The 27,061-nt window shown below is 43.1% G+C and overlaps 1 protein-coding gene across 1 annotated transcript in view; it reads right to left on the minus strand.

The window, feature by feature from the left end:
- The window catches only part of LOC129698924 (uncharacterized), a 92,150-nt gene that overhangs the window by 60,319 nt on the left and 4,770 nt on the right, over positions 1 to 27,061 (minus strand). Inside the window, exons 3-9 of the mRNA XM_055638369.1 lie at positions 26,929 to 26,980; positions 18,019 to 18,170; positions 17,809 to 17,931; positions 17,174 to 17,218; positions 12,974 to 13,042; positions 5,758 to 5,849; positions 2,568 to 2,741 (exon numbers count right to left, since the gene is read on the minus strand). Coding sequence (XP_055494344.1) covers positions 2,568 to 2,741; positions 5,758 to 5,849; positions 12,974 to 13,042; positions 17,174 to 17,218; positions 17,809 to 17,931; positions 18,019 to 18,170; positions 26,929 to 26,980 — 707 coding nt within the window. The remainder of the gene's footprint in view (positions 1 to 2,567; positions 2,742 to 5,757; positions 5,850 to 12,973; positions 13,043 to 17,173; positions 17,219 to 17,808; positions 17,932 to 18,018; positions 18,171 to 26,928; positions 26,981 to 27,061) is intronic.

The raw sequence follows: 27,061 nt of genomic DNA on the forward strand, positions 1-27,061 counted from the left end.
AAAACATAGTCAATTAAAACACATAGGGCTGGAGCATGCCATCACCAGTCTCTCATGCATTTCACATTGATGAATGTTAAAGCCACTGGACAGTAGTCATTAAGGTACCTGCCTTAGTTTTCTTTGGCACCGGGATTATCGCGGTCTCCTTGAAACAGGTGGGGACCTCAGAATGGAGTAGTGATGGGTTAAAAATGTCCATGAATAACTCTGCCAGCTGATCCGCGTGGGCCCCAACGACCCGGCCAGTGAGTCCATCCGGACCTGTTGCTTTCCGCTGGTTCACTCTCAGTAAGGCCGATCTTATCTCTGCTGCAGTAACTGTTGATACTGATGGGCTTGAGACTGGCAGGGCGAGTGACATCCCTCCACTGATCTTCTGTTCAAAGTGGACATACAACACATTGTGTTCATTGGGGAGGAACCCATTGCTGCCAGCCTTTGCTTTATAGCCTGTTGTAGCATGCAAGACCTTGCCACCATGGGTATCCGTGTCATTGCGTTGGGACTCGAGCTCGGTCCAGAATTCCCCCTTGGCATCCTAAATGGCTCTGCGAAGGTCATAGACAAATGTCATGCACCTCTTGGGATCGTTTGATTTGAATGCCGTATACTTACACTTCACGATTTATCTATGGTTTCTGGTTGGGGAACATGCACATCGACTTTTTTGGTGCAATGTCCGCGACCCTCTTGTTGATGAAGTTTGTGACAGCAGTGGCATATTAATCTAGGTTAGCCATAGGCTCCTTGAATATGGAAAAGTCCACTGACTCGTAGCAATCAAAGGATCTCATCCATTTCCTCAGACTAGCACTGCACGACTTTCTGTACGGGATACCTCCGTTACAGTTTCTGCTTGCATGGAGAGAGTAGAAGCACAACCAGGTGATCAAATTTACCAAAGTGCACTCTGGGAATGGAGCGGTTTGCGTTTTTGATGGTGATGTAGCAGTGGTCAAGGGTATTTATGCCTCTGATTGGGCAGGAAATATGTTGATAGTAGTTTGGCAGCACACTTTTGAGGTTGGCCTGATTGAAGTCCCCTATTATGAACAATGCCTCAGGCTACTTTGTTTCAAGGCTATTGGTGACAGTGCATAATTCCACAAGTGCAAGCTTTGCATCAGCATGTGCTGGGATGTAGACTATTATCAGGATAGCCAAATTGAATTCCCATGACGGGTAATATGGATGACACTTCACTGTAATATATTTCAGTTCTGAGGAGCAGGAGCTCGCTAGGACTGCCACATCCAAGCACCATGTGGAGTTAATTAGAAAGCTGATGCCCCCACTCTTAGCCTCGCCCGAGAACACAATCCGGTCCCATCCAGTGTAGCAAGAAGCATTTTTTGTTCATTTAACACCGTCTTTTCTATTAAATGGATTCCACCAATGACATGTCATTCTCCTTTCTTGCTTACATCTTAGAACTATTCCCATCAACAACTTTGTTCTACATTCTTGCTCATTCAACAATGCCAAGTTCAGTCAAAAGCCAATTGACCTGAAAATTCAACTGTTTCAGTTTCCACAGATGCTGCTTAATCTGCTGAATATTTTAACTTTAGATATATTTGCTCATATTCTTATTTTGTTATTCTATTGCTTATCAGGGAAGTTCTTCTCCATTCTTTATATTTACTGTTGATTACAATACTGCAATAATTGTATATTTTTCTCATCTACTTATGCTACTCAGGCAAGTCAATGGTACTTGGTCTGATCTATCCTAGTTTAGCTAGTTTTTCACTTCCCGTTTGTCTGCTTTGCCAGTTCAGTAGCTCTGTCCCTGTGAAATAGCCTGAGTGTTGGTGCCAATTCTTTGCAAGAGAGAAATTATTTGATGTCCTTACTACTGGAGACCATACCTGGAGTATTGCGTACAGTTTTGGTCTCCAAATCTGAGGAAGGACATTATTGCCATAGAGGGAGTACATAGAAGGTTCACCAGACTGATTCCTGGGATGTCAGGACTTTCATATGAAGAAAGACTGGATAGACTCGGCTTGTACTCGCTAGAATTTAGGAGATTGAGGGGGGATCTTATAGAAACTTACAAAATTCTTAAGGGGTTGGACAGGCTAGATGCAGGAAGATTGTTCCCAATGTTGGGGAAGTCCAGGACAAGGGGTCACAGCTTAAGGATAGAGGGAAAATCCTTTAGGACCGAGATGAGAAAAACATTTTTCACACAGAGAGTGGTGAATCTCTGGAACTCTCTGCCACAGAAGGTAGTTGAGGCCAGTTCATTGGCTATATTTAAGAGGGAGTTAGATGTGGCCCTTGTGGCTAAAGGGATCAGGGGGTATGGAGAGAAGGTAGGTACGGGATACTGAGTTGGATGATCAGCCATGATCATATTGAATGGCGGTGCAGTCTCGAAGGGCCGAATGGCTTGCTCCTGCACCTATTTTCTATGTTTCTATGTTACTGCCATGATAGGAGCTCCCTGACAGTCATAACTATGTCTATTTGTAGAATTTAAGCCCTTTGGTAGTGCTGCAAATTACCATAATTCCATGTCATTTCTGGTGCTTAAATACAAACGAGAAGTGACTTGCCTTTTTCTTGTCTTCATGAGCTGCAAGACTCTCCGAGGAACCTTAGTGAAATATTCAGATGACTCAGCTGCAACGGTTTCCCTCTCTCTCTCCCTCCCAAGGCCGCCAACCGATACCTGAAGCTCCTCAGGCAGGAACATTGGGTATGGCATGGTCTGATAGGTAATCACGTTGCTGCAGAAAAAAAGCAAGACAAGATTTGAAACACGGCGTGAGGCACAAAAAAAGTTTTTTTCCAACAGCAGTTTACTATTTATCATAAAGGAGGCAAACATTACACATCCAATTTTTTTCAAAAGCTCCACAAAATCTTGAAAACAGTTCTGAGTGTTATACAGCACAGAAAACAGATCTTCGGCCCATCAAGCTCATGCTGCCCATTAATTGAAGTACAGGTCCTCCCAGGTTATGATAGGGTTCTGTCCTGCGAACTGTTCGTGACCTGAGCAGTTTGCAAGTTGGAAATGTATATTTAAATAAAAAGCAAAGGCCAGCCACGGACAACATGTAGATTAATAAGGGTGCTCAACTCAACCATTCAGATATCACTGCAAACAGAGTTCACACACAGCAGAAAATGGCTGCAGCTGACGAATCCATCCTGCCCGTCTCCTGAAAATTCATCACACATGTGCTGAAAACATGTTGGGCATTCATAACCTGGGGAGGACCCAGGTGCAATAATAATATTTAAAAGACATTTGTACAGGAACGTGGATAGGAAAGGTATAGGAGGGTATGTGATTTATGCAGGAAAATCGGGCTAGCTTAGGTGGGCATCTTGGTCGGCATGGGCGAGATGGGCTTATTTCTGTGCAGTATAACTATGATTAGCCATGCATCTGCCCACTCACCCAACCTGTCCAAGTCACCCTGCATCCTCATAGCATCCTCCTCACAGTTCACACTGCCACCCAGCTTTGTGTCATCTGCAAATTTGCTGATGTTACTTTGAATCCCTTCATCGAAATCATTGGTATATTGTAAATAGCTGTGGTCTTGCGGTACGCCACTAGTAACTGCCTGCCATTCTGAAAGGGACCCATTAATCTCTACTCTTTGTTTCCTGTCTGCTAACCAATTTTCTATCCATTTCAGTACCCTACCCCCGTACCATGTGCTCTAATTTTGTCAACTAATCTCCTAAGTGGGACCTTATCAAATGCTTTCTGAAAGTCCAGGTACACTACATCCTCGGGCTCTCCCTTGTCCATTTTCAAAGAAAAATCCTCAAAAAATTCCAGAAGATTAGCCAAGCATGATTTCCCCTTCGTAAATCCATGCTGACTCGAACGGATCATGTTACTGCTCTCCAAATGTGCCGCTATTTCATCTTTTATAATTGACTCCAGCATCTTCCCCATCACCAATGTCAGGCTAACTGGTCTATAATTCCCTGTTTTGTCTCTCCCGCCTTTCTTAACAAGTAGGATAACATTAACTACCCTCCAATCCACAGGAACTGATCCTGAATCTATAGAACATTGGAAAATGATCACCAATGCGTCCACGGTTTCTGCAACTGCTCCAGAAAATCCTGGACCCTAGGCATGAGGGAAGCAACACATCACACTGGAGCTCAATTTGCTGCCTCAGTGTCTCCTGTCTGCCCACCTAGCGAGTCTCCTATCACTATAGTCCTGACTGACTTCATCCTTCTGGGCTGTGCTTCAGAAATAGGCCTGGTGCCTTGTACCTGACTGCTGCTGCTCTCTCCTCATCGGTCATCCCCTCCAACAGTATCCAAAAGTGTATACTTGTTTTCAAGTTGAATAGCCACAGGGGTTTTCTGCATTCTGTGCCTACTCCCCATCCTGCTGGTCATCCATCTACTTTCCAACTGTATCTTAGGTGTAATTTTATTCTCCCCAACAATCATGAGGCTCATGTGTAGGATGCAGATGTTGGTTTAAACCGAAGATAGACACAATATGCTGGAGTAACTCAGCGAGACAGGCAGCATCCCCTTTCCCGTGACTTTCAGTCTGAACAAGAATCTCGATCCAAAATGTCACCCATACCTTCTCTCCAGAGATGATGCCTGTCCCGCTGAGTTCTCCAGCATTTTGGGTCAATCATGAGGTTTAGTTTAGTTTACTTTAGTTTAAAGATACAGGTAATCCAGTTACAGCTCCAGTTCCCTCATGCAGTCAGTCAGGAACTGCGGCTGGACGCACTTCCCACATGTGTAGTCCTCACGCACTTTGGAAGTCTCCCTGATTTTCTGCAAGAGCAGTATGCTAGTGCCCTCACTGCCATCCGAACTGCACGAAGACCAAGAACGAGTTACAAAAAAAACCAGTTCGCACCATGTAGTCAACAATCCTCATGAGTCAAAGCCTGAGGACGTACCCACACGACCAAGTTCAGGAACTGATGCGCTGTAGAAAGCATTTTATCGTGATGCATCACAGAGTGGTTTGGGAACAGCTACATCCAAGACCGCAAGAAATTGTACAGAATTGCGGACGCAGCCCAGATCATCACACAAACCGACCTCCCTTCCATTGACTCCATTTACACCTCACGCTGCCTGGGCAAGGTGATCAGCATTATCAAGGACGAGTCACTCCCTGGCCACTCTCTCTTCTCCCTTCTCTCATCGGGCAAAAGGTACAGAAGTATGTAAACGCACACCTCCAGATTCAGGAACAGTTTCTACTCAGCTGTTATCAGGCAACTGAACGATCCTTCCAACAACTGGAGAGCAGTTCTGAGCTACTATCTGCCTCATCAAAGACCCTTGGACTATTTTTGATCGGACTTTATTGGACTTTATCTTGCACTCATTCTTGAACTTTATCTTCATTCATTCAATCATTCATTCATTCATCATCCATTCATTCACTAAACGTTATTAACGTTATTCTCATTATCATGTATCTGTACACTGTGGATGGCTCGATTGAAATCATACATTCTTTCCGCTGACTGGTTAGCACGCAACAAAAGCTTTTCACTGTACCTTGGTACACGTGGTAATAAACTCAAACTCAGATAATTTCCTACAACTATCAAGTTTTTGAACTGACCTACACAACCCTAATCCTACCTCAGCAACAAAATATTATGAACCACCTCTCGCTCTTCCCTTGTCAGATGGATTATGGAACACACAGATCACACTATTTTCAGATGTACAATATTGATATCAGTTCAAGCAATAATTCAAAACAAAATACATGCTTACTTGACTTCATCCTTCCTGTTCTCTAATGGGGGGATTCGGAGAAAAAGGGAATTCTCATTGATGCCCGATTTATCTTTTTCCACTTGTCGCAGCTGGTACGAAAGTAAGCAAAAGAGGGAAAAATAAACCATGTGCAGTCAGGCTCACAAAAAACTATTATGCAGAGGTGCAATAGGATTTTAACCAGTTTTATTATGTTCTAATATAAAAACAGAAAATACTGGAAATACATAGTGGGTCGGGCAACATTCGTGTCTTCCTGCTCTGCACTATGCAACACCTGCATTCTTTGGTCAAGGGAGGAGAAGAGTGCAGGTGCTGGGGAGTCTCGAAAATAATCTAGAACAGAAAGAACTGGAACTCAGCAGTTCAGGCAGCGTCTGTGAAGGCAAAAGGTGCAAGTCAGCTTTTCAAGTGGAGATACTGCATCAAAACTGAGAGGAAAGAGGAAAAGTTACTTGTGTAAAGCAGTTTGAAGGAGGGCGAGTTAGATGTCAGTAGGTGGAACCAGATGTGGAGGGGATGAGGGTAGATGGAATGGGAGGAGGGGAAAGAATGAACAAATAGAGAAGAAAAGCAGGTGGGTAGGTGTAGATTAGTCTGTCATTACTATATATATATATATATGTATATATGTATATATGTATATATATATATATATATATATATATGTATATATATATATATATATATATATATATATATATATATATATATATACACATCACCACGCAGATTATGCATGCTGCACATTCCTTATATAGTCCACTCCAGATCTTCATCCCTACCCTGGACACACCGGTCCTGTTAGTTAGTGCGTCACTGTTTCTCTTTAGATTTGATACAGACCACAGGCATTGCCACTTTCATTTCACTGCATATCTTGTATGTGTATGTGACAAATAAAGTTGACTTGACATGACCATGGAGGCGAAAGCATGTGATGTTCCCTCCACTTGTACTGTAATAAAGACTATGTTATAACCACCATGTGTGGGTTTCATTATTCAACATGGTCAGAAATCATGGACCCCTTACTCGCCTATTTGGTTCCAGTTTGTTTTTTTGTTCAGTTTGATATTTCACTATGGTTGGCACACTTCGTAAGCCTGAACCTTTAGTGTTTGATGGTGACCTCGTCGAGCAATGGCGCATCTTTGAAGAGGACTTCACCGTGTATATTCATGCAGCACATCGTACCGCTGCGCCAGAGGTTTGTGACTCCATTCTCCTCAATCTGGCTGGTACAGAAGTCACTCGATGTGCTCGCAGATTCCACTACGCCCCAGCTCACGGAAACGCTGTGCGTGTTCAGATAGTCCCGGCAGAAAGTATAGATTACCTCGTCTGCCTACTGAACAAGTTCAGACAGCTGTGTGAGCTACGCACCAATCACGCAATGGAGCGCCACAGATTCTTTTCGCGCAACCATAGGCAAGGTGAGCCTGTCAAAGCCTATATCAGTTCTTTAAAGCACATCGCCTGCCAATACGAGTTTGAAAACCTATGTGGTAGTCTTATATGTGACAGATTGGTTTATGGTATTCTCAATGACAAGGTACGTGATGAACTTATACATGATGCAGATCTCACTCTGGAAAGGGCTGAGAATCTGAGACTGAGACTGAGTTGGATGATCAGCCATGATCATATTGAATGGCGGTGCAGGCTCGAAGGGCCGAATGGCCTACTCCTGCACCTAATTTCTATGTTTCTATGAATCGCTAGATGACAGACTCTCACACTGGGGCCAGGTCCCCACTCTGCCTATGATCTAAATGTTGCCGGCATGTTTTATCTGGCCCAGCGCCAGCCTTCACATGTGCCTGGTAGATCAGGTGTCGGATTTATTAGTAATTGTGTGAACTGTGGAGGTTCGCATACAGTTATTCATGAACAATGCTCGGCTTATGGAAAAGTTTGTAACAACTGTAAACGCAGAAATCATTTCATCCACTGCTGCCGCTCACATGGGAACAGAGTAGAGACAAAGCAATCAGTGCACCTACTACAACGGGAAAGCTTACAGCCAGAACCTTCCCACGTAACTCCCACATCAACCTCTCTGACTAACGAGGACATGCTGCCTGCCTTCGAGAGACAGGTTAAAAGATACATTTCCTTGTCGGACTTGTCTTGTAAACACTGAGATCCCATGGTCACTCTACTCATTAACGGTACAAGTGTTATTGCTTAGCTCGATACTGGAGCTCGTTGCAATGTTCTGTCCTTATCCGAGCTCAAAAGGATTTGGAAATCCGAGGTCATCCATCAAACCGCTGCCACGTGACTTCCATTTGGAGGGGGTGCAGTGCTCCCTGTTGGAAGAGTAGAGATACAGTGCCATCTAGCGTCACGTGTCTACAATCTGAGCTTCTTTATTCTCCGAGAAAAAGTGACTTCTCTGCTTGGCATTGTCGCCTGCAACAACCTAGATTTGGTCACCTTTGGTGGGGCAGTTCATCAGCTTCTGCTGCAGGTAGCTCTACTCAACAGTTCCTGGCACAATACGGAGATCTTTTTGACAGCAAGCTGGGCAATCTTCCCATCAAGTACACGATCACGACCGACCCTGAAGTCCTGCCAGTTGTCCGTCCTGTATTCCCCATGCTTTGCGGGATTGGGTACAAAAAGAACTCAACAGAATGGAGACCCATTGGACTGGGTCTCATCCATGGTAGTAGCAACAAAAAAAGAATAAGGATGAAATACGGATTTGTATCAAACCTAAAGATTTAAACACTGCCATCAAACAACCACACTATCCAATGCGTACATTGGAAGATGTTGCAGAGCAGCTGGGAAAAAACAACAGTATTCTCAGTTCTAGATGCCAAAAGTTCATTTTCACAGATTCCGTTGGATCACAACTCTTCCAAGCTAATTCCTTAAGAGGAAGGATGTAGATTAGTCTGTCTTTACTATAAATACATTACTACACAGATTATGCATGCTGCACATTCCTTATGTAGTCCACTCCAAATCTTCATCCCTACCCTGGACACACCGGTCCTGTTAGTTAGTGCGTCACTGTTTCTCTTTAGATTTGACGCAGACCGTGGGAACAAAAGCATGTTATGTTCCCTCCGCTTGTACTGTAATAAAGACTATGAGTTATAACCGCTGTGTGTGGGTCTCATCATTCAACAATAGGTGAGCATGTATGGGAGGAGAGAGCCAGAGGTTTGAGCTACCTTCAAATGGAAAATTCAATATTTATACTATTGGGTTGTGAGCTACTAAAGCAGAATGCAAGGTGTTTCTCTTCATATATGCATTTGGCTTCTCCGTAGCAATGTCTGACCTCAACCTTCACCATTGCTATGGAGAGGAAAATGCATATTAGAAGTACACCACATATTCTGCTTGGGTAGATTGCAACACTGAATTTTCCAATTTCAGATAAAGCACACCCACCCACCCTCCATCCCCTCTAATGCTCACAATGCACACCCATCCACCTTGTTTCTACTCCATTTGTTTATCTCTCCCATTTGGTCTCTCCACCTGATTCCATCTGCCCATCATGCTCTCATTATCAATTTCCACCCATCACCCTCCAGACTCTGTCCTACCCCTGATCGCAGAGCTATATACCGGCAATCTCCTGTTTCATCTCAATCATGATGCAGTGTCTTGATCTGAAACATGAACTTACCTCAATTGCCTCCACAGATGCTGCTTGACTATCTCTTAAAGATAGCGGAGTCAGGGGATATGGGGAGAAGGCAGGAACGGGGTAGTGATTGGAATCACATGATCACATTGAATGGCGGTGCTGGCTCAAAAGGGCCAAATGGCCTACTCCTGCACCTATTGTCTATTGACCTGCTGTTCTCTCAGTGTTCTATTTTATCTATAACCACCCTCTCTGACTGCCCTCATTTACCCATTGGCCTCATAACCCTGTTTACTGTGTCGTGGCCCAAATATGCTTAAACAGACAGAAACGCAAATAAAATCAGTTTTAAAATTTTCTTTCAATGTCTTCTCATGTTTTCTTACAGTAGCAAAGGCTGTTTGTACATCAAGTCTATGCCAGCTGGATCATGATGCCCATCTGCGCTAATTCCACATTAGACCCGTATCCCTCTACATCTTCCCTATCTAAATACCTGGCCAAATGCCTTTTAAATGTGGTCATTTTTTCTGCTTCATCTCTGCCTCTCAAACTCAGTTCATTCAAGATATTCATCACCTCTGTATGATAAGCTTACTCCTCAATCTCCTTAAATTGTTCCCCTCTCACTTTGATCCAATGCCGTCCAGTTTTAGTCGTCAAGTCAAGTTTATTTGTCACATACACATACGAGATGTGCAGTGAAATGAAAAGTGGCAATGCTTGAGGATTGTGCAAAAAAATTACAAAACAGAATAGAACAATCAGTAATTACATATTTGTGAGAAAAAAACAGCAAGTTTAAAAAGACACAACACAACAGTAAATTGGTACAGTAAGTTAATCCCTGGTGAGATAAGAGTTTACAGTCCTAATGGCCTCTGTGAAGAAACTCCTTCTCATCCTCTCTGTTTTCACAGCGTGACAGCAGAGGCGTTTGCCTGACCGTAGCAGCTGGAACAGTCTGTTGCAGGGGTGGAAGGGGTCCCCCATAATTTCTGCTGGCTCTGCACTTTCTGACGTATAGTTCCTGCAGAGGGGCGAGTGTAGTTCCCATAGTGCGTTCAGCTGAAGGCACTACTCTCTTCAGAGCCTTCTTGTCCTGGGCAGAGCAGTTCCCAAACCAGATTGTGATGTTTCTGGACAAGATGCTTTCTACAGCCGCTGAGTAGAAGCACTGGAGGATCCTCAGAGAGACTCTGAATTTCCTCAGCTGCCTGAGGTGGTAAAGGCGCTGCCTTGACTTACTCACGAGTGCAGCAGCGTTTAATGTCCATGTCAGATCCTCTGAGATGTGGACTCCCAGATATTTAAAGCAGCTCACCCTATCCATGGTATCCCCATTTATCTTCAGTGGCGTGTACGTCCTCGGATGTTGTGCCTCCTAAAGTCCACGATCAGCTCCTTAGTTTTTTTGACATTCAAGAGGAGGCTGTTGTCCTGACACCAGAGTGCCAGATCAGCCACCTCTTCCCGGTAGGCCTTCTCATTATTTTCGATGATCAGGTCCTCCACCACAGTGTCATCAGCAAACTTGATTATAGAGTTGGAGCTGAACCTAGCCACACAGTCATGTGTGTACAGGGAGTACAGTAGGGGGCTGAGGACGCAACCCTGGGGGGATCCTGTGCTCAGGGTGAGGGTCTTCAATGTATTTCCTCCCATCTTGACTACCTGGGGCCTGACGGTGAGAAAGTCCAGGACCCAGGCACATAGGGGGGTGTTGAGCCCCAATTCCAGCAACATCTCAGCAAGTCTGGTGGGGACTATCGTGTTGAAGGCTGAACTGTAGTCTATGAACAGCATCCTCACATAGCCCCTCTTGTGGCTGTCAAGGTGAGAGAGAGTGTGTGCAGAACCTGGGAGACCGCATCGTCCGTGAATCTGTTCGGACGGTATGCGAACTGTAGCGGGTCCATGTTGCGAGGGAGGAAGGTGCAGATATGGTTCTTGACCAGCCTCTAGAAGCATTTCATGACTACCGAGGTGAGTAGTTATTTAAACAAGCTGGAGAGGCATTCTTTGGTACAGGTACAATTATGGATCTTTTGAAGCAGGCAGGGACCACAGACTTGGCCAGGGAGAGGTTGAATATTGTAGTGAACACCGGAGCTAGCTGCGTAGCACAAGACTTAAGTACTTGCCCAGAGATGCCATCTGGGCCTCCAGCTTTCCTCGTGTTCACACGTGTCAGAGCCCTCCTCACGTCGTGCTCGGACAATGAGAATGTGTATCCATCCCCAGCGGAGGGCCTCCCTCCAGCCTCGCTAGCTAGCACGTGGGCGGTGTTGTCGTTAGCCGGCACGCCTGGGGTGATGTTGCCCGTATCGAAACGTGCATAGAAAGAGTTCAGGTCATCAGCTAGGGAGGTGCCGGCACTTCCGGTTGAGGGGGGGCTGCTCCGGTAGTTAGTTATAGTTCTTGGCCCCTGCCAAAGGCATCTGGTGTCCTGCTGCTCCATCTGTGACTCCATCTTGTCCCTGTACTTCCTTTTTTGCGCCCTTCACCGCCCTTCGTAGTCGGCAGGGCTCTACTTTGTAGACGTCCATATTTCCGGATGCCATGCCAGAGTTGTAAGTAGTGGTGCGGGCATTTAGGGCAACACAAATGGACCTGTCCACCCAGGGTTTTTGATTTGGAAAGATGCTAACCCTTACCTTGAGGACGATGTTATCGGCTATTGTTGCAATGAAGTCCGTGACCGCTTCCACGAACTCACTGACGTCACTGGAACTTGCATGGAACACATTCCAGTCGATATCACTCAGTGCATCTTGCAGCATGGCCTCTGACTGGTCGGACCACCGCTTTACGTCCCTCGTCACTGCTGCTTCCCGTACTATCCTTTGTTTGTACTCTGGCAGCAGGAACATAGCAGCATGGTCAGATTTTCCAAAAGGAGGGAGTGAAACGGCCTTGTAGCCCTTCCGGAACGGCGTATAGGAGTGGTCCAAGGTTCTTTCCCCCCTGGTGGCACACGTGATGTGTTGGTAGAAGTTCGGCATGACCTTTTTGAGATTTCATTTATTAAAATCTCCAGCCACCACCATAGCCGCATCTGGGTACTTGTTTTGGTGTCAACATAGCACATCGTGTAGGGCCGATAGTGCCACTTCTGTGCCCGCATGCGGTGGGATGTAGACAGCTGTGACGATCACTGAGCCAAACTCATGGGGAAGGTAGAATGGACGGCATGAGATCGTCAGGTGCTCCAGGTCCGGCGAGCAGGAACGAGAAAGTGTATCCATTTAGATCCACCTAGCCTTGGGGAATAGATACTGGCAATCCATCCTGTCTTGCCTTTGAAATGTTATTAACATATTCTGGTTATTCCTCAGTCTCCCAAATTCCAGTGAGAATATATCCAGCCTATGCAATCTCTAATAACTATAGCCTTCGATTGCAGGCAACATGGTGAATCTCATCTGCACTCTCTTTTGTTACCGCATCCTTTCTGCAGTGTGGCCACCAGAACAGTACACAGCACTAACCAATGTTATGTACAATTGCAACTTGACATCCCAACTCTGAGACCCAATGCTTGGCCTACGAAGGCAAGCATAACACATTTCTGCAAAGTATCTAATGCAGTCCTACCTGATTAGAATAACCATATCCAAAGTGTCCATAGGAAAAGTCTATCGACATGTCAAGATTGCAGACACGCTAGAAAATGTAATAGATATGATTACATTAGATTTATTTATTTAGCACCTTACACATTTTAGTTTAGTTTAGTTTAGAGAGAGAAATCGAAACAGGCCCCTCTGCCCACTGCACATTAACACCATCCTACACACACCAGAGACAATTTTTACATTTGCCAAGCCAATTAACCTACAAACCTCTACGTCTTTGGAGTGTGGGCAGAAACCAAAGATCTTGGAGAAAACGCACGCAGGTCACGGGGAGAATGTACAAACTCTGTACAGACAGCACCCGTAGTTGGGATCGAACCTGGGTCTCCGACACTGCATTCGCGTTAAGGCAGCAACTCAATCGCTGTGCAACCATGCCGACTATGACATCCTGAAGAACTTTACATCTAATGAAGCACTTTGAGATGTAATCACAATTGCAATATTGGGAAACAGCTGCCAACGTTTGTCCAGATGTCTCTCAAAAACAGGAGTGAGGTAAATGAGCAGATAATGTGAAGGATAAATGTGTACATAGCAGACACTGGCATTTCCCTTCTCTGTTTAGCATGGTGCCATGACATTTTTTGCATCAACCTGCAAAGCAGGCAGAACCTTGGATCAATGTGCCATCTGGAAAATAACATCTCTGACAGCATTGCAAGCCTGGTTTAAATCCATTACTTCTGACCCTAAAGTAAAGATTTTCTCACTGAAAGCCCAGAGATGAATAAAAGTGCATTGCACTGACAAATGCGCTGCAAAAATGAAGGATGGAGTCAGGTCGTCTCATATCATCTCTTTACCAGATTTACGAAACTTCATTAGTTTCAAGGTCAATTTAACAGGAGAGATAGAGAGTGTGATTCTATTGTGATTTAAACTTTATCAGATAAAAATGCCTCATTTATATTACTGTTAGGTTAAAACATTGACGGTCAATATTCTACTACAATTTCATTTGTTTTAGAACCAACACCTGTTTGAAGGGATGAGCGAAACTGCAGTAAAATTCCATTAATCTGGCATGTTCAGGACTTTGGTGGTGCTAAAACAAACAAGAATATTTTAGTGAGCCCACTAAGTTTCAAGGGAGCCCAGTTAACACACCCAGATGAGTTTACAAGTAGTATAGTAACAGGGGTCCAAGCCTGGGTGGTCAAGAAGCAATAGAACCAGCGTCTCAGAGAGAAGGCAGAGAGTGTCGGGACCCTGCATGTGGTTGAGGAGTATGGACTTGCTATCCTGGCGAGTGGAAATTACAAATATCGCCCAGTGAGCTGGATGCCAAACCATTGGAATTCCAAATGATGGGATAGTAGATTAAAGTTTCACCATATCTGTCTGAGATACGAGTCAGCCTACAATCCTAAGGGCATCTGGGCCAAGGGAGCCTAAAACCCCTGTCTCACGGTGCGAGTCCACCCACAAGTGATCCCTAGTTAAAAACAAATCAAACTTGTGGCAATCACGTAGAATTAACGTAGCAGGAACGTCGGAACACGTGGAGGTAAACTTAGCGACCCGTAACGCTAATGGCAGGTACTCGGTGTAAAGACGAGTGGAAACACACTAAGTCTTCGCTACTATTTTATTATCAAACACACACATTACCATTCATACACATTCCTGCCCTAGCTCTCCGTGGTCTGTCACCGGAGCTAGAGAGCGATCTGGAGGTGGGGAGGTTACAATTATACTGGTGATATGGAGAGTGGTTAGTAGTGGTGAGGTCACTGTGTTAAAGGCACATGCACTAGTCTACACTCGGGAAACTTGTAAACTCGTGAAAATGTTTCATCATGTTGAAAGATTTCCACGAGTCAAATTTACTCTTGAAGGAAAAATTGGAAACTTTTAAACTTGTTGTAATACCGTAGTAGCCCGTGAGTTTACCGCAGTGACTCGTGAGTAACTCGTGGGATTGGCCTGAGTGCCAGAAGCGAAATGTTGAAGATTAGTCAGATCTTAATGGAAATTTTTCAGTGAAGGAGCTAAAATCACTCGCTGGGGATCTGAGAAACAGTGGCAAAAAGAATGAACCATGCAATGTGGGGAAAGCCACATTGCGAGAGTTAAATCGTTCCCTTCAGACTTTTCATATTGAAACGGTGCCATGAATCCTTGTTAGATTAATGCACTTTTTATGGAGAAGCAGATATATGGGACGGGTGTCCCGTCTCAGGATTTATATCCGACAAATTTTATGCGTTTATACAGGAGATTTTCTCAAGCATCACTTTCCACCCAGTCTGTCCACGTTAAGGAGGCTTTCAGATGTGAGCCCAGACTGTAGCCACTTATGAAGTACACTTGATGCCCTGATGGTGAATCATTTCCTTTCAAGCGACAAGGTGCCTCCTAGCTTTTCAAGGTGTGTAAGATATCCGTTGGTTCACACATCACCCAACCTGCAGTCCTTGCCCACCACAGTTCCACGGAGGCCCCGTGAAGCCGGCTGGTTGGTCTGTCTTGTGTTCGCAAGCCCAGTGCACGCAGCACCTGAAATTACTGCCGGGGTCCACTCCACTTGGTTTCCTCAAGTAACCAGTAAATTACTATTAAACCTTGACATAGTGACATATTCTAACATCCAGGCAAATTGTGAAGATTGGGTAATGAAACAATAATTGAACTACCACAGGTACAAGACCCATTGACCAAACAGTGCTTCGGCAGTGAAATACAAGAAGGGTTGGTAAACAATAATTTTCAAAGTGATTTCTTCCAAAAGCAGCCATCAAGAAATAATGCGAGGGAAAGAAGGGGTGGGAGGATGGGGTGGGGGGAAAAGGGGAAGGGTACATGGGTGAGCTGTACACTTTTCCCTCTGTGGCTGACAAAGCCTTACTGAAGGTGGCTGGAGCTGGTGGCATCAGTAACAGTGTGGAAAATTGCCACATTGTTTTTCTGGCTTCAGCAGCGTAGATCCGGTTTGGATCCTGCAGTTGATTTGCCTGGGAACGGTGGCGCAGAAGGTTGCACATGGTTCTCTCAAAGCTCCAGCGATCAAAAGGTTTGATCCTGACCTCCGTTGGTGTCCGTGTCAAGGTTACACCTTTTCCCTGTGCTGCTCTGGTTTCCTCCCACATCCCCAAAGAACGTAGGTTAATCTGCCGCTGTAAATTAACCCGAGTGGGTCGGTGAGTGATGGAATCTAGAATAGTTGACAAGCATGTGAGAGAGAATAAATTACAGAGAAATGAGTGGGAAATGTGATTGATGGGATTGCTGTCAGAGTTGGCATCGCCTTGAAGGGCCAAATGACCTCCTTCCACATTGAAAGAATGAAAAGCCAGAAAGTCAGCTCTCTGCCGTTGATTTACGGGATATTCGTGAAATATCATGCGCCGGCCGATAGCTTTTGGAGAGTTCATGATGTAATGCAATGATGTAACCAGTTGTAATTATGGTAGCAATTATGGTATCTACACCGGATGATAGTCTACAGTACAATATAGGAAATCTCCCAGATCCCCTTCAATCTTTTCCTTCTGAATCTAAACTAATGGTCTCTAGTTGTAGATTGTAGACTTCCCTACCCTAGGAAGAAGATTGATTATCTCCCCTATCTCTGTCCCTCAGTTTTATAAACCTCTCTAAGGTCATCCCTTAGCCTCATACACTCCAGGAAAAAAAAGTCAGACATCCAATCTCTCCTTATAACTCAAGTTCTCCAGTCTAAGCAACATTTCAGTGAATCCTTCCTGCATTCTCTCTTGTTTAATCACATCCTTCCGATGTCACAGCAACCAGAACTGCATATAATAATCCAAGTGAGGCACAACTAACGATTTGTCGAACTGCAATATGACTTTATGCTCAATGCCCCGACTGATGGTATCAGTTTTCTTTGGCACTTTGCCTACCTGTGTGATTATTTTCAGGTAAAATTATAAAGATTTTTGCAATCATTACATGTTTTGGAGTAAATAAAAATCTCTGCTTAAAAAAACTCTGATTACTTGGAGCACTAACTTGATTAATAGTCCACTTCTAGCTGTGCAAGAACAATACCAAACTGATCACATGCACATCAGGTATTCTCCCTTAAGTTCATCATACTGTTTTAACTGAAAGAAAATTAAACATCTCTCTTTTATATTTAGCTAACAATAGGAGCAGGATCGTTGGACTTCTTACCAGTCATTGAACTTACCAGATTCTTGATACCCAGTTCACAGGTTTCCGAGACTGAACCTTTCTGAAAAGCAAATAGACACAGCAGTTACTATTCCTTATAATGGCGGAAAACATCTTAAAGAATTGCACAGAAGTGTTTGGATACATAAAAGTGGACACAGATCTTCAGGGGGTATTAGGAAGGAGGGTAAAAGGCTGAGATTCTAAACAAGAGATAGAAAATGAATGGCAGAGAGGTTTTGGTAGGAAATTCAAAAACCAATTCAATGGGCATGACATTGCTCTTTACAGTGGGTAAACAGACCAACAATGAGCGGACTGTGTAGAAGACATTTAAATAATGTACCTTGCCATTATCCAATATTTATTGCTGATAAGGAAGTTAACTTGTCACAGTTTGATGGAATTGACTTCCTTATGAATGGGGACGTGGGAATGAAAATAGAGAATTTAACTCTCTGAACTTCATCCACCACTTGATCATCGCAAATCTGTGACCATTCACTGATATTCTCTTAATGTTTTTGAACTAAAATCTACCATTCACAACATTAAGTCAACTTAACTTTAAGCAAGTGAGTGGTAACTTTGGTGAAACTTGTTGAACCAAAGGCCTGTCTCCCTGCAGTATGACTGTATTAACGGATTTACCTTTATAATGTCAATTAAATGAAGATAGGTTTGACCCAGAAGTCTCTGTGCGTCACTGAATCGTTCAACTCCCACAAGCTCAACTGCGATTTTGTTTCTCTCATCGTTCTTCTGCTTCGGAATCTGCCAGACATGGAGGGTTACAGCAGGAAAAAAGCCAATTTTCCCCACTAAGATCCCTCCCTATGACCTGACAGCTCTGTACTATACCTGTGCAATGAAGTACTTGACCTCTTCAAAAGGTATAGTAATTTTTGACTTCTTCATCTTCAAGAGTTCCTTTATATGATGCGGGGTGGTGCACTTCATGGTGCGTCCTACTGTGATTCGGATTGTCAGTTGCATTCGCTTCTTCAAAACCACTGGTGATTAAAATACTTAAAGAAAACTACCTAGCTTCAAAAACTGACAGTCAATCACCTTGTTTTCAAAATCATTGGCAGTGGTTAATTAATTCATATTCTAGCCATCCCATATGTAATTGGTTATACATTACTAATCTCACCTACAATTTTTGCCCCCTTGCCTCCGTTGTTCTTATGCTGTGTTAAGTGGGTTTTGATAGGGCACAATGAGTTTATTTTCTCTTGATGCTATTCTCAACGCAGTGATTATGTATTTCCCCTCCATTAGACTACAGCTTAAAGGATGGTCTGACAGACCTGTTTTTGGATAGAGTCACTGAACCTATATTCCCTCTCCTGCATCCCAGACTAATGTGATGCTGGTTCAAAGCCCAGAGTTCTCAGTATAACATCACCACAGTGGTCAACTTGTTCTGTATTATTGACTTGGACATACAAGACACAAAGTTTTGAGATAACTTCAAACTCAGCAATCCCATTTACATTGTGTAAAAGATCATGAGGGAAATAGATTCGGCAAATTCAGTCTTTTACCCCGAGTGGGGGAATCAAGAACAACAGAACATAGGTTTAAGGGGAGGTGGGAAAAATAGGAACCCGAGGGGTAATTATTTTTTTTTACACAAAGGGTGGTAGATATGTAGAACGAGCTGCCGGAGGCAGGTACTATCTCAACGTTTAAGAACCATTTAGACAGTTACATGAACAGAATAGGTTTAGATGGTTATTGGTCAAATGCAGGCATGTGGGACAAGTGTAGATGGGCCTGTTTCTATGCCGTAGGACTCTATTGAGAACAGATTCAGGAGAAATGAGCAACAAGTATAAAATGATTAATTTTTCCAGTAGTAACTGAGAATAGCCACACCACAGATGAACTTAGATATTTTAAAATATTATTTTCACACTGAAAATATTTTGCTGCCAATATATTTTATAATTTCAACCATGCATTTTTCTTTTAAAATGCTGATCTCATGCTTAGCCTTATTAACGATCACATTTGTTTCTCAAATATTCCAGTTAACAACTTAACCAGGTAACTCTTATTGATCAATAAGGAAATCTGAAAGTGTAAAATGCTGGTTACCAATGGATGTCTTTGTATATCCAGGTATTATTAACAATCTAGTATAATTTATTATAGAAATTGACATGACAAATTTACCTAAAGTTAATAATTAAAATATCTGATTTTGCTGTGATAGTAAAGATAAAGTATCCACCAATATATTACAATGAAACTGAAAAAAATAATATGACATGTAAAATGATTGGTTTTAGTAGGAAGACTGCAGAGAACCAAAATAAATTAAAATGGTACAAAATTGAGGTGAATGAGCACACATTTTCACAGGTAGTAAAATCCTTCTCTAACACTGAATATAAATGAAAGAAAGATAGGCTAATATTTTATAAAAGCCTAATTAGGGCCCCAGCTGGATTCTCAGTCAATTTTAGAGCTTGCATCAAGTGAATTGACCATGTATAAGGAACTTCAGCCATACAGAGGGATTAGATAAGCTGGAGTTATTTGTTTTGGAGCTGAGAGATTTAATTGATGGTTCATGAGAAGGAGACACTGCTCTGACTGAAAGCAGAAGGTAGTTTAAGGTCTGAAGAAGGATCCTGATCCAAAACGTCACCTCTCCATTTTATCCAGAGGAGCTGCCTAACCGGCATTTTTGTCTATCTTTGGTAGCTGCATCTGAGGGGAGTTACCATTTCTGCTGTATCCACAGATTCGGCCTGATGTTTACACGTCAGATTTCCAAAATCTGCGTTTTTTGTTTTTAGCTGAAAATCGTTATGCTCTAGGAATACAAAGAGTTGGTTTAATTTTGCAAAAGCCAAATCTACTTTTGTCAACAAAAATAGTGATTTACTTCCGGGTAAAAGTAAGAATCCTGTTGTGTTTCTCCAACTTAAAGTGAAAATTACAGAATTCGATTTAATGATGAGCACTGGTTTCAACCGGCACATTACAAAACTCCCGTCTATCAACTCAGGCTATTTACAACTTTTCCCTTTTATAAATTAGTAGGACACTCAAAAATGTTGAGTGTGCACTTTTTACTATAAAAACTAATTAATATGTTAAATGTGCAAAAATAAATGACAAAAATGAACCCGATTACTTCAATTAGATAGATAATAAAATATATTTAAAATATCTCCAAGCTGTGCTGTTTAGCAAAGATTTATTGTTTCTATGTTACTTTGCCAAATTTATTTTTACAGCGTTCTCTGAATAAAGATCGTTGGAAATCGGCACATCCCGTAACGGTAAAGTAATTCAGAGAAGACACATTGCCAGCTTGCCAAAAAAAACATTTCCCCCCATACACACAAATAAAATATCCCGAGGTTAATATGAGGGACAAACTAATCTCTGCTTTTCTTCATTTTCAGCATTTTTAAAATCACATTTCAGACTACCAGTACCTACAGTTTGTCTTTTTTTTTTAAATTGTGAATGTGCAGGGATGGGATGCTTTGTGAAATGGAAGGTGTCTGTGAAAGACTGGGCTTTACTGATGGTGACATACATTGCAGGGTGCTGGAGACCCATGTGACCCAGCTGGCGCCACTAAGACTGGACCTCTGAAGAAGCTTCAGGAAGCTTCTGCCCATGTGACCCACCTGTTGCTGGGCTCCTGAAGATGTTTCTACTCTGTTTCTATTACTGATTCATGTGACCCACCTGTTGCCACCGAGTCTGTACTCCTGAAGATGTTTCTAGCCATGATTGCCTCCCACTGTATGTTTCTCTATATCCTGAAGATGTTTCTATTTTGTTTCTGTATCTTCCCCACCAGTATTTGAGATTGGTCCAGAGAGATTGCCTCACTGAATATGTTTCTACTGTTTGTGTGTACTGAATAGGTGCCGTGATTGGTTTGTAGGTGTTGCCTCCCCCTGTACTTTCCACTGTGCAGGGGTATAAAAGGGTGGTCGTTTCTTTGGGGTGGATCAGTTGTCCTTCCTTCTGTTCTGTTTACGCAAGGTTGCTAAGGGCTCGAGTGAATGGATCTGAGGCCGGCCCCGTGGTGTTGTATACAAATAAAGAAGGGTTTGGACTCCAGTGTTCGACTCAGTGGTTTACTGAATCAGACTAGGGAGAGAGTATTAGATCCGGCATCAACACTATCAAGCAGCTTTATAATAGATAACTGGATTGAACGCTGGTTGTTGGGTTAGAAGGTTGAAGGGTCCAAGTGCACTCCAGAGTAAAGCCCCTGTCTCACGGTGCGAGTCCACCCACGAGTGATCCCGAGTTTAAAACAAATCAAACTCGTGATAATCACGTAGAATTAACGTAGCGGGAACGTCGGAACTCGTGGACGTAACTTAGTGACTCGTAACGCTAATGGCAGGTACTCGGGAAGCTTGTAAACTCGAGAAAATCTTTCAACATGATGAAACATTTCCACATCAAATTTACTCTTGAAGTAAAAATGTTTAACTTTTAAACTCGTTGTAAGAACGTAGTAGCCCGTGAATTTACCGGAGTGACTCGTGAGTCTACCGTGGGCACTCTTTAACTCAGCGGGCAGGCAGCATCTCTGGAGAGAAGGAATGGGTGACGGGATGATGTTTCCAAAATTCTGCTGCGTCTTTGTGTTACTCCAGCACTGTGTTTACTTTTTGTCAACCAGCATCTGCCCTTTCTTGTGTATGACATTATTTGTATCCGTGGCAGTTGATTGTCGCTCCTTTCGGTTACCCAGGGGGTCGGGACGGGAATGGAGTTGGGAGGGAAAGGTGGGGAGGGGGAGAGGGGAGGGGAGTGGGGGTTTGGGGTGACTTAGTACAGGAGACAAGTGTAGGAGAGGTGTACTGACTGTGTGGGCAGACACTTTGGTAGTGATTGCCCATGGGGTTCACTGTCGAGGACTTTATAATACAGAGAGCATTATAAACAGTGGAGCGATTAACCCTGGAAAGGGGGGAGACCTATCTGAGTTGGACCCAGGAAACTGAAGAAGGCTCATGTAGATTTAATATTTTCTTGAGGTTATTAACAACAGATAAATGGGTGGGAAGGGTTTAAAGGGCTTTGGGCCACATGCAGGCAAATAGGACTACCCCAAGACGCCAACTTGGACGGCACGGCCAAGCTGGGCTGAAGGACCTGTTTCCGTATTGTACAGCACAATGACTAGGCCTATCCAGTGGGATTGACATGTTTTGTATTTTTCCTTTCTAAAGATGCAGTGTATTTTGGTGACTATTGCACACTGCAGACCAGAAGCGCCTTCAATACCCAGATATACCAGACCCACACAAAATCTTTTTTTGCGGCAACTGTTTATAATGCTCTCTGCATTATGAAGTCCTCGACAGTGAACCCCATGGGCAATCACTACCAAAGTGTCTGCCCACACAGTCAGTACACCTCTCCTACACTTGTCTCCCGTACTAAGTCACCCCAACTGCCTCAAAGTGCAACCAGGCTGCAAGTCATCCAAGTTTGCTTTAACCCGTGCTCTCTCTCACTATATCATTGAAATGATAAGCCATCGATCGACCCGCTCCGTGCTGGCTGCCTGCCCAGCCTGCGTTCTTCATGTTCTCACTGCAACAGGCCACAAGTCACCATTACTGGAGTAAACAGGCTCTCTGGGCAAGCCAGGGTGTACCCTACAGCCATGGTGCATAGACTAACATAATTTATACACACTTTATGTTATAAACTGTGGTACAGTTCAGAGTGGGAAGGAGGGGAGGGGTGTTAGAGGGGAGAGGGAGAGGGAGAGAGGGAGTCGGAGAGAGGGAGTCAGGGAGAGGGAGGGAGAGATGGAGGGAGACAAAGAGCAAGAGAAAGACAGAGAGAGGCGAAACAGAGAGGGAGGGGGAGGGGGGAGAGAGAGAGAGAGAGAGAGGACAGGAGAGAGAAACGGAGAGAGAATCAGAGGAACAGAAGAATCTGAAGCAAGCACCTTACTATTATTGGTTCTTATTTATGGGATTAAAATCTTTTATCCAAGGTAACAAGAATGCGCAAAATTAAAATGGTTTTTGTGACGAAATGGAGAAGAAGGATTTAAAAAGCTGCCGCTAACAATTATATTAACCGCGTGGAAATTTCTGCATGGAGAGATGATGACTCAGAGCATGTCAATAGCGATTTTTTTGTTTATTTCTCCAATCTCAGAATAAAGATTAAAAAATAACCAAATAGGTCTGCATGTTGAGTGCATAACAAGAGCGACAAAAGGTCAGAGCTGTCCCTTCCACATCTCATTATGCACATACCAAAGATGGGTAAAAATAGAAGATTTAAACCAATTCAGACAGGAAATCTTTTATCAATTAAACTTTCTCAAGTTGCTTTTGCTGTTTATTAACTGATAAAAAATTATCATCAGTAGCTTTTGCTGAATAGATAATTTTTAATCATCCTGGTAGCACCAGAGACGCAGGTTCGATCCTAACATTGGTGGAGAGTTTGAGCTTTGTCTTTCATTCAGAGGTTCGCAGGCAGACTGGGGTGACTGTAGGGCTCTGAAAACTTTGTTTCCCAGGGCTGGGGTGAGTGTGAAAGGTGTGGCTTCTGGGCAGATCTGCCCAATCACAATGTTTTGAGCCGCTGCTTTTTATATAGTTTAAGTCGCACCGGTGGGGCGGCTGCCCTGACGGACGTACTGGGTGAGTAGAGAGACACAGACTGCTATCCCTCTGGTCTACGGACCTTGCAGTCGGGAGAAAAAATAACGTTAATTTTCAATTTACCTAATCTTCCTGTTAGAAGTTTACCAACGTCTTGATGGGAGATAAATTATGGGAATAAAACAATCTTACTAGACACAAAAAGCTGGAGTAACAGCCAAGCCGGCAGCACCTCTGGAAAGAAGGGTCAAAACGTTTTTTTCAGTCGGAAGAAGGGACTCGACCAGAAACGTCACCCAGTCCTTCTCTCTAGAAATGCTGCATGTCCCGCTGAGTTACTCGTCTATCTTCGGCGTAAACTAGCATCTGCAGTTTCTCCCGACACAAAACAGCCTATGCCTTTCAATGATTGATGCCAGACCTTGAACAAATGCAGTTCAAATGGACTTTTGAATGCAATTTTGGAAGGATTGTTTCTTGAAACAAACTGTTCTAAAGGTTTGAAGGAAGGGATTGCAGGTACTAGTTTAAACCAAATATAGACACAAAATGATGGACTAACTCAGCTAGTCAGGCAGCATCTTTGGAGAAAAGAAATAGGTGATGTTTCGGGTCAAGATCGTTCTTCAGGCTGGGTCTTTTTATAGGGAAAAAAACTGCATGACATCATTTTTACCACGTGATGATTTTTCAACACGTCGGTAGACGTTGTTGGCTCAAGAGTAACTCGGGAGAGGAACTTGGTAACTCGGGAGAGGAACTTGGAACATCACAGAAATGAGAAATAAACGGCAAACTTAGACATACCCGTGGGAACTCGGTTAAACTCTTGAACATAAACTTGGAATCTCATACACAACCACGAGTCTGATTTTTTCTTTCACTCGAGGTCACTTGTGCGTGGACTCGCACCGTGAGACAGGGGCTTTATGTTGTCAACTTTGGAAGAGTGTGGATCCCTGAATACTTCGTCACATGACTTTCCTTATCTTACACACACAGTCCATTCTTTCACCACATCACCTTCTCACAACAACTTTGTCAGTCAATGAGATGGTACTCAGTCGAACACCTTTTTCTCTTTTTCATAGGTTCATAGCTTTGTACAGCTCATGGCCCAATTTATCTATGCTGAGCAAAATGGCAAATCCAAGCATTTGCCCATATTTGGCCAATATCCCCTGTAATCTTTCCTATTTTGTATCTGTTCAAATGTCATTTGAATGCTGTTTTTGTACCCACTTCTGGAGGCTTGTTCTGAATACCCATTACACTGTGTGAAAAACCTATCCCCCAGATCCCCTTCAATCTTTTCCTTTTGAATCTAAACTTATGGTCTCTAGTTGTAGATTGTTGACTTCCCTACCCTAGGAAGAAGATTGATTATCTCCCCTATCTCTGTCCCTCAGTTTTATAAACCTCTCGAAGGTCATCCCTTAGCCTCATACACTCCAGGAAAAAAAAGTCAGACATCCAATCTCTCCTTATAACTCAAGTTCTCCAGTCCAAGCAACATTTCAGTGAATCTTTCCTGCATTCTCTCTTGTTTAATCACATCCTTCCTATGTCACAGCAACCAGAACTGCATATAATAATCCAAGTGAGGCACAACTAACGATTGGTAGAACTGCAATATGACTTTATCAGTTTTCTTTGGCACTTTGCCTACCTGTGTGGTTATTTTCAGGGAAAATTAGAAAGATTTTTGCAATCATTACATGTTTTGGAGTATTTTTGGAAGGATTGTTTCTTGAAATAAACTGCTGAGGGTTAGGTGTTTATGCGTGCTATTTTCATGATATTTATTTTAGTTGTTTATCTTTTAATATTTTATCTTGTATGTATCGTTAGCTGTTAGAAATGTTTGAATGGTGCACTGACTGGCTGACATTTTTAAATTTTGTTGTACATGGTTCATGTTACAATGACAATAAAGAAACTATTCTATTCTATTCTCTAAAAGTTTGAAGGAAAGAATTGCAGATACTAGTTTAAACCAAAGATAGACAAAATGATGGACTAACTCAGCTAGTCAGGCAGCATCTCTGGAGAAAAGAAATAGGTGATGTTTCGAGTCGAGATCGTTCTTCAGGCTGGGTCTTTTTATAGTGTAAAAAAAACTGATTTGATGATTTTTGCACACGTCGGTAGTCGTTATTGGCTCAAGAGTAACTCGGCAGAGGAACTTGGTAACTCGGGAGAGGAACTTGGTACATCGCAGAAATGACAAGTAAACGGCAAACTAAGACATACACGTGGGAACTCGTTTAAACTCGTGAACATAAACTTGGAATCTCGTAGACAACCACGAGTTTGATTTTTTTTTTCACTCGTGATCACTCTTGGGTGGACTCGCATTGTGAGACAGGGCCATTAGCCCAAATGTTTGGGGGTGACCCTCCTCAGTGCTTTGTTTAGACAGTGCCTCATTACCAAAGTTTGTGTTGAGGTTTTAAACAAAGCTGCCCCTACCCTATAATTAAGACATGAAACATGCAGTCCATCAGGAGAGCAGGGGAGTTACCTGGGACTAATATTTATACCTAGCCCAGCATCATAAAAATAGAATGTCTAGATTGTTATTTTATAGCGATAATGATAAGTCATTCAGCACCTTGTGCCTATTCTGGCATTCAATACAATTGTGGCTGACCCTTTTATCTGGAAGAAGAACCTTGACACTTAAGTCACCAAAACATGGAAGGGGTCAGCCAAGTCTTGTTAAATGGGATTGTTATGGTGAGGTACCTGATGGTTGGCTTGGCCGTTGGGATGAAAGGCTGATTTTTTCTGCTGTATGATTATGATTGTCATTCTTCATGGAGAAGAATTTTCAGTCCATTTGAGTCCACTGGCTACTCGTGCTCCTATCACGTGAAACAGCATAACTCAGAATACCAGGTGTGCCAATTCCCTCTGTGTATAACAAACAAGCTCTATTTTTGACTCTGGCCACTCATGCAAGTAGTCGGTTCAAACTAATGGAAGAAAATACCTTCATTTTATAAGCTGTATGGAAATAAACGTTTCCTGAGGCAAAAGCAGATACTCTCACTGTGGATCTTCATCAGTCATATTCAAAACTTAGATCTTTCAAACATAAGGAGGATAGAATTAATATTCCAGTCAAAGAAAAGGATACAGGTATTCGCAAAGTCCTTGCAGTGTTTAATATGAAAAGCTAAGCAACCAACCTGCAATGAAAAAACAAATTTATTTAGGTGACGTTTTGCAGAAACTATGACAGGAAGTATCCACTTTACACAATTGGAATA

Source organism: Leucoraja erinacea, chromosome 7, assembly GCF_028641065.1.
Source record: "Leucoraja erinacea ecotype New England chromosome 7, Leri_hhj_1, whole genome shotgun sequence".
NCBI lineage: Eukaryota > Metazoa > Chordata > Chondrichthyes > Rajiformes > Rajidae > Leucoraja > Leucoraja erinaceus.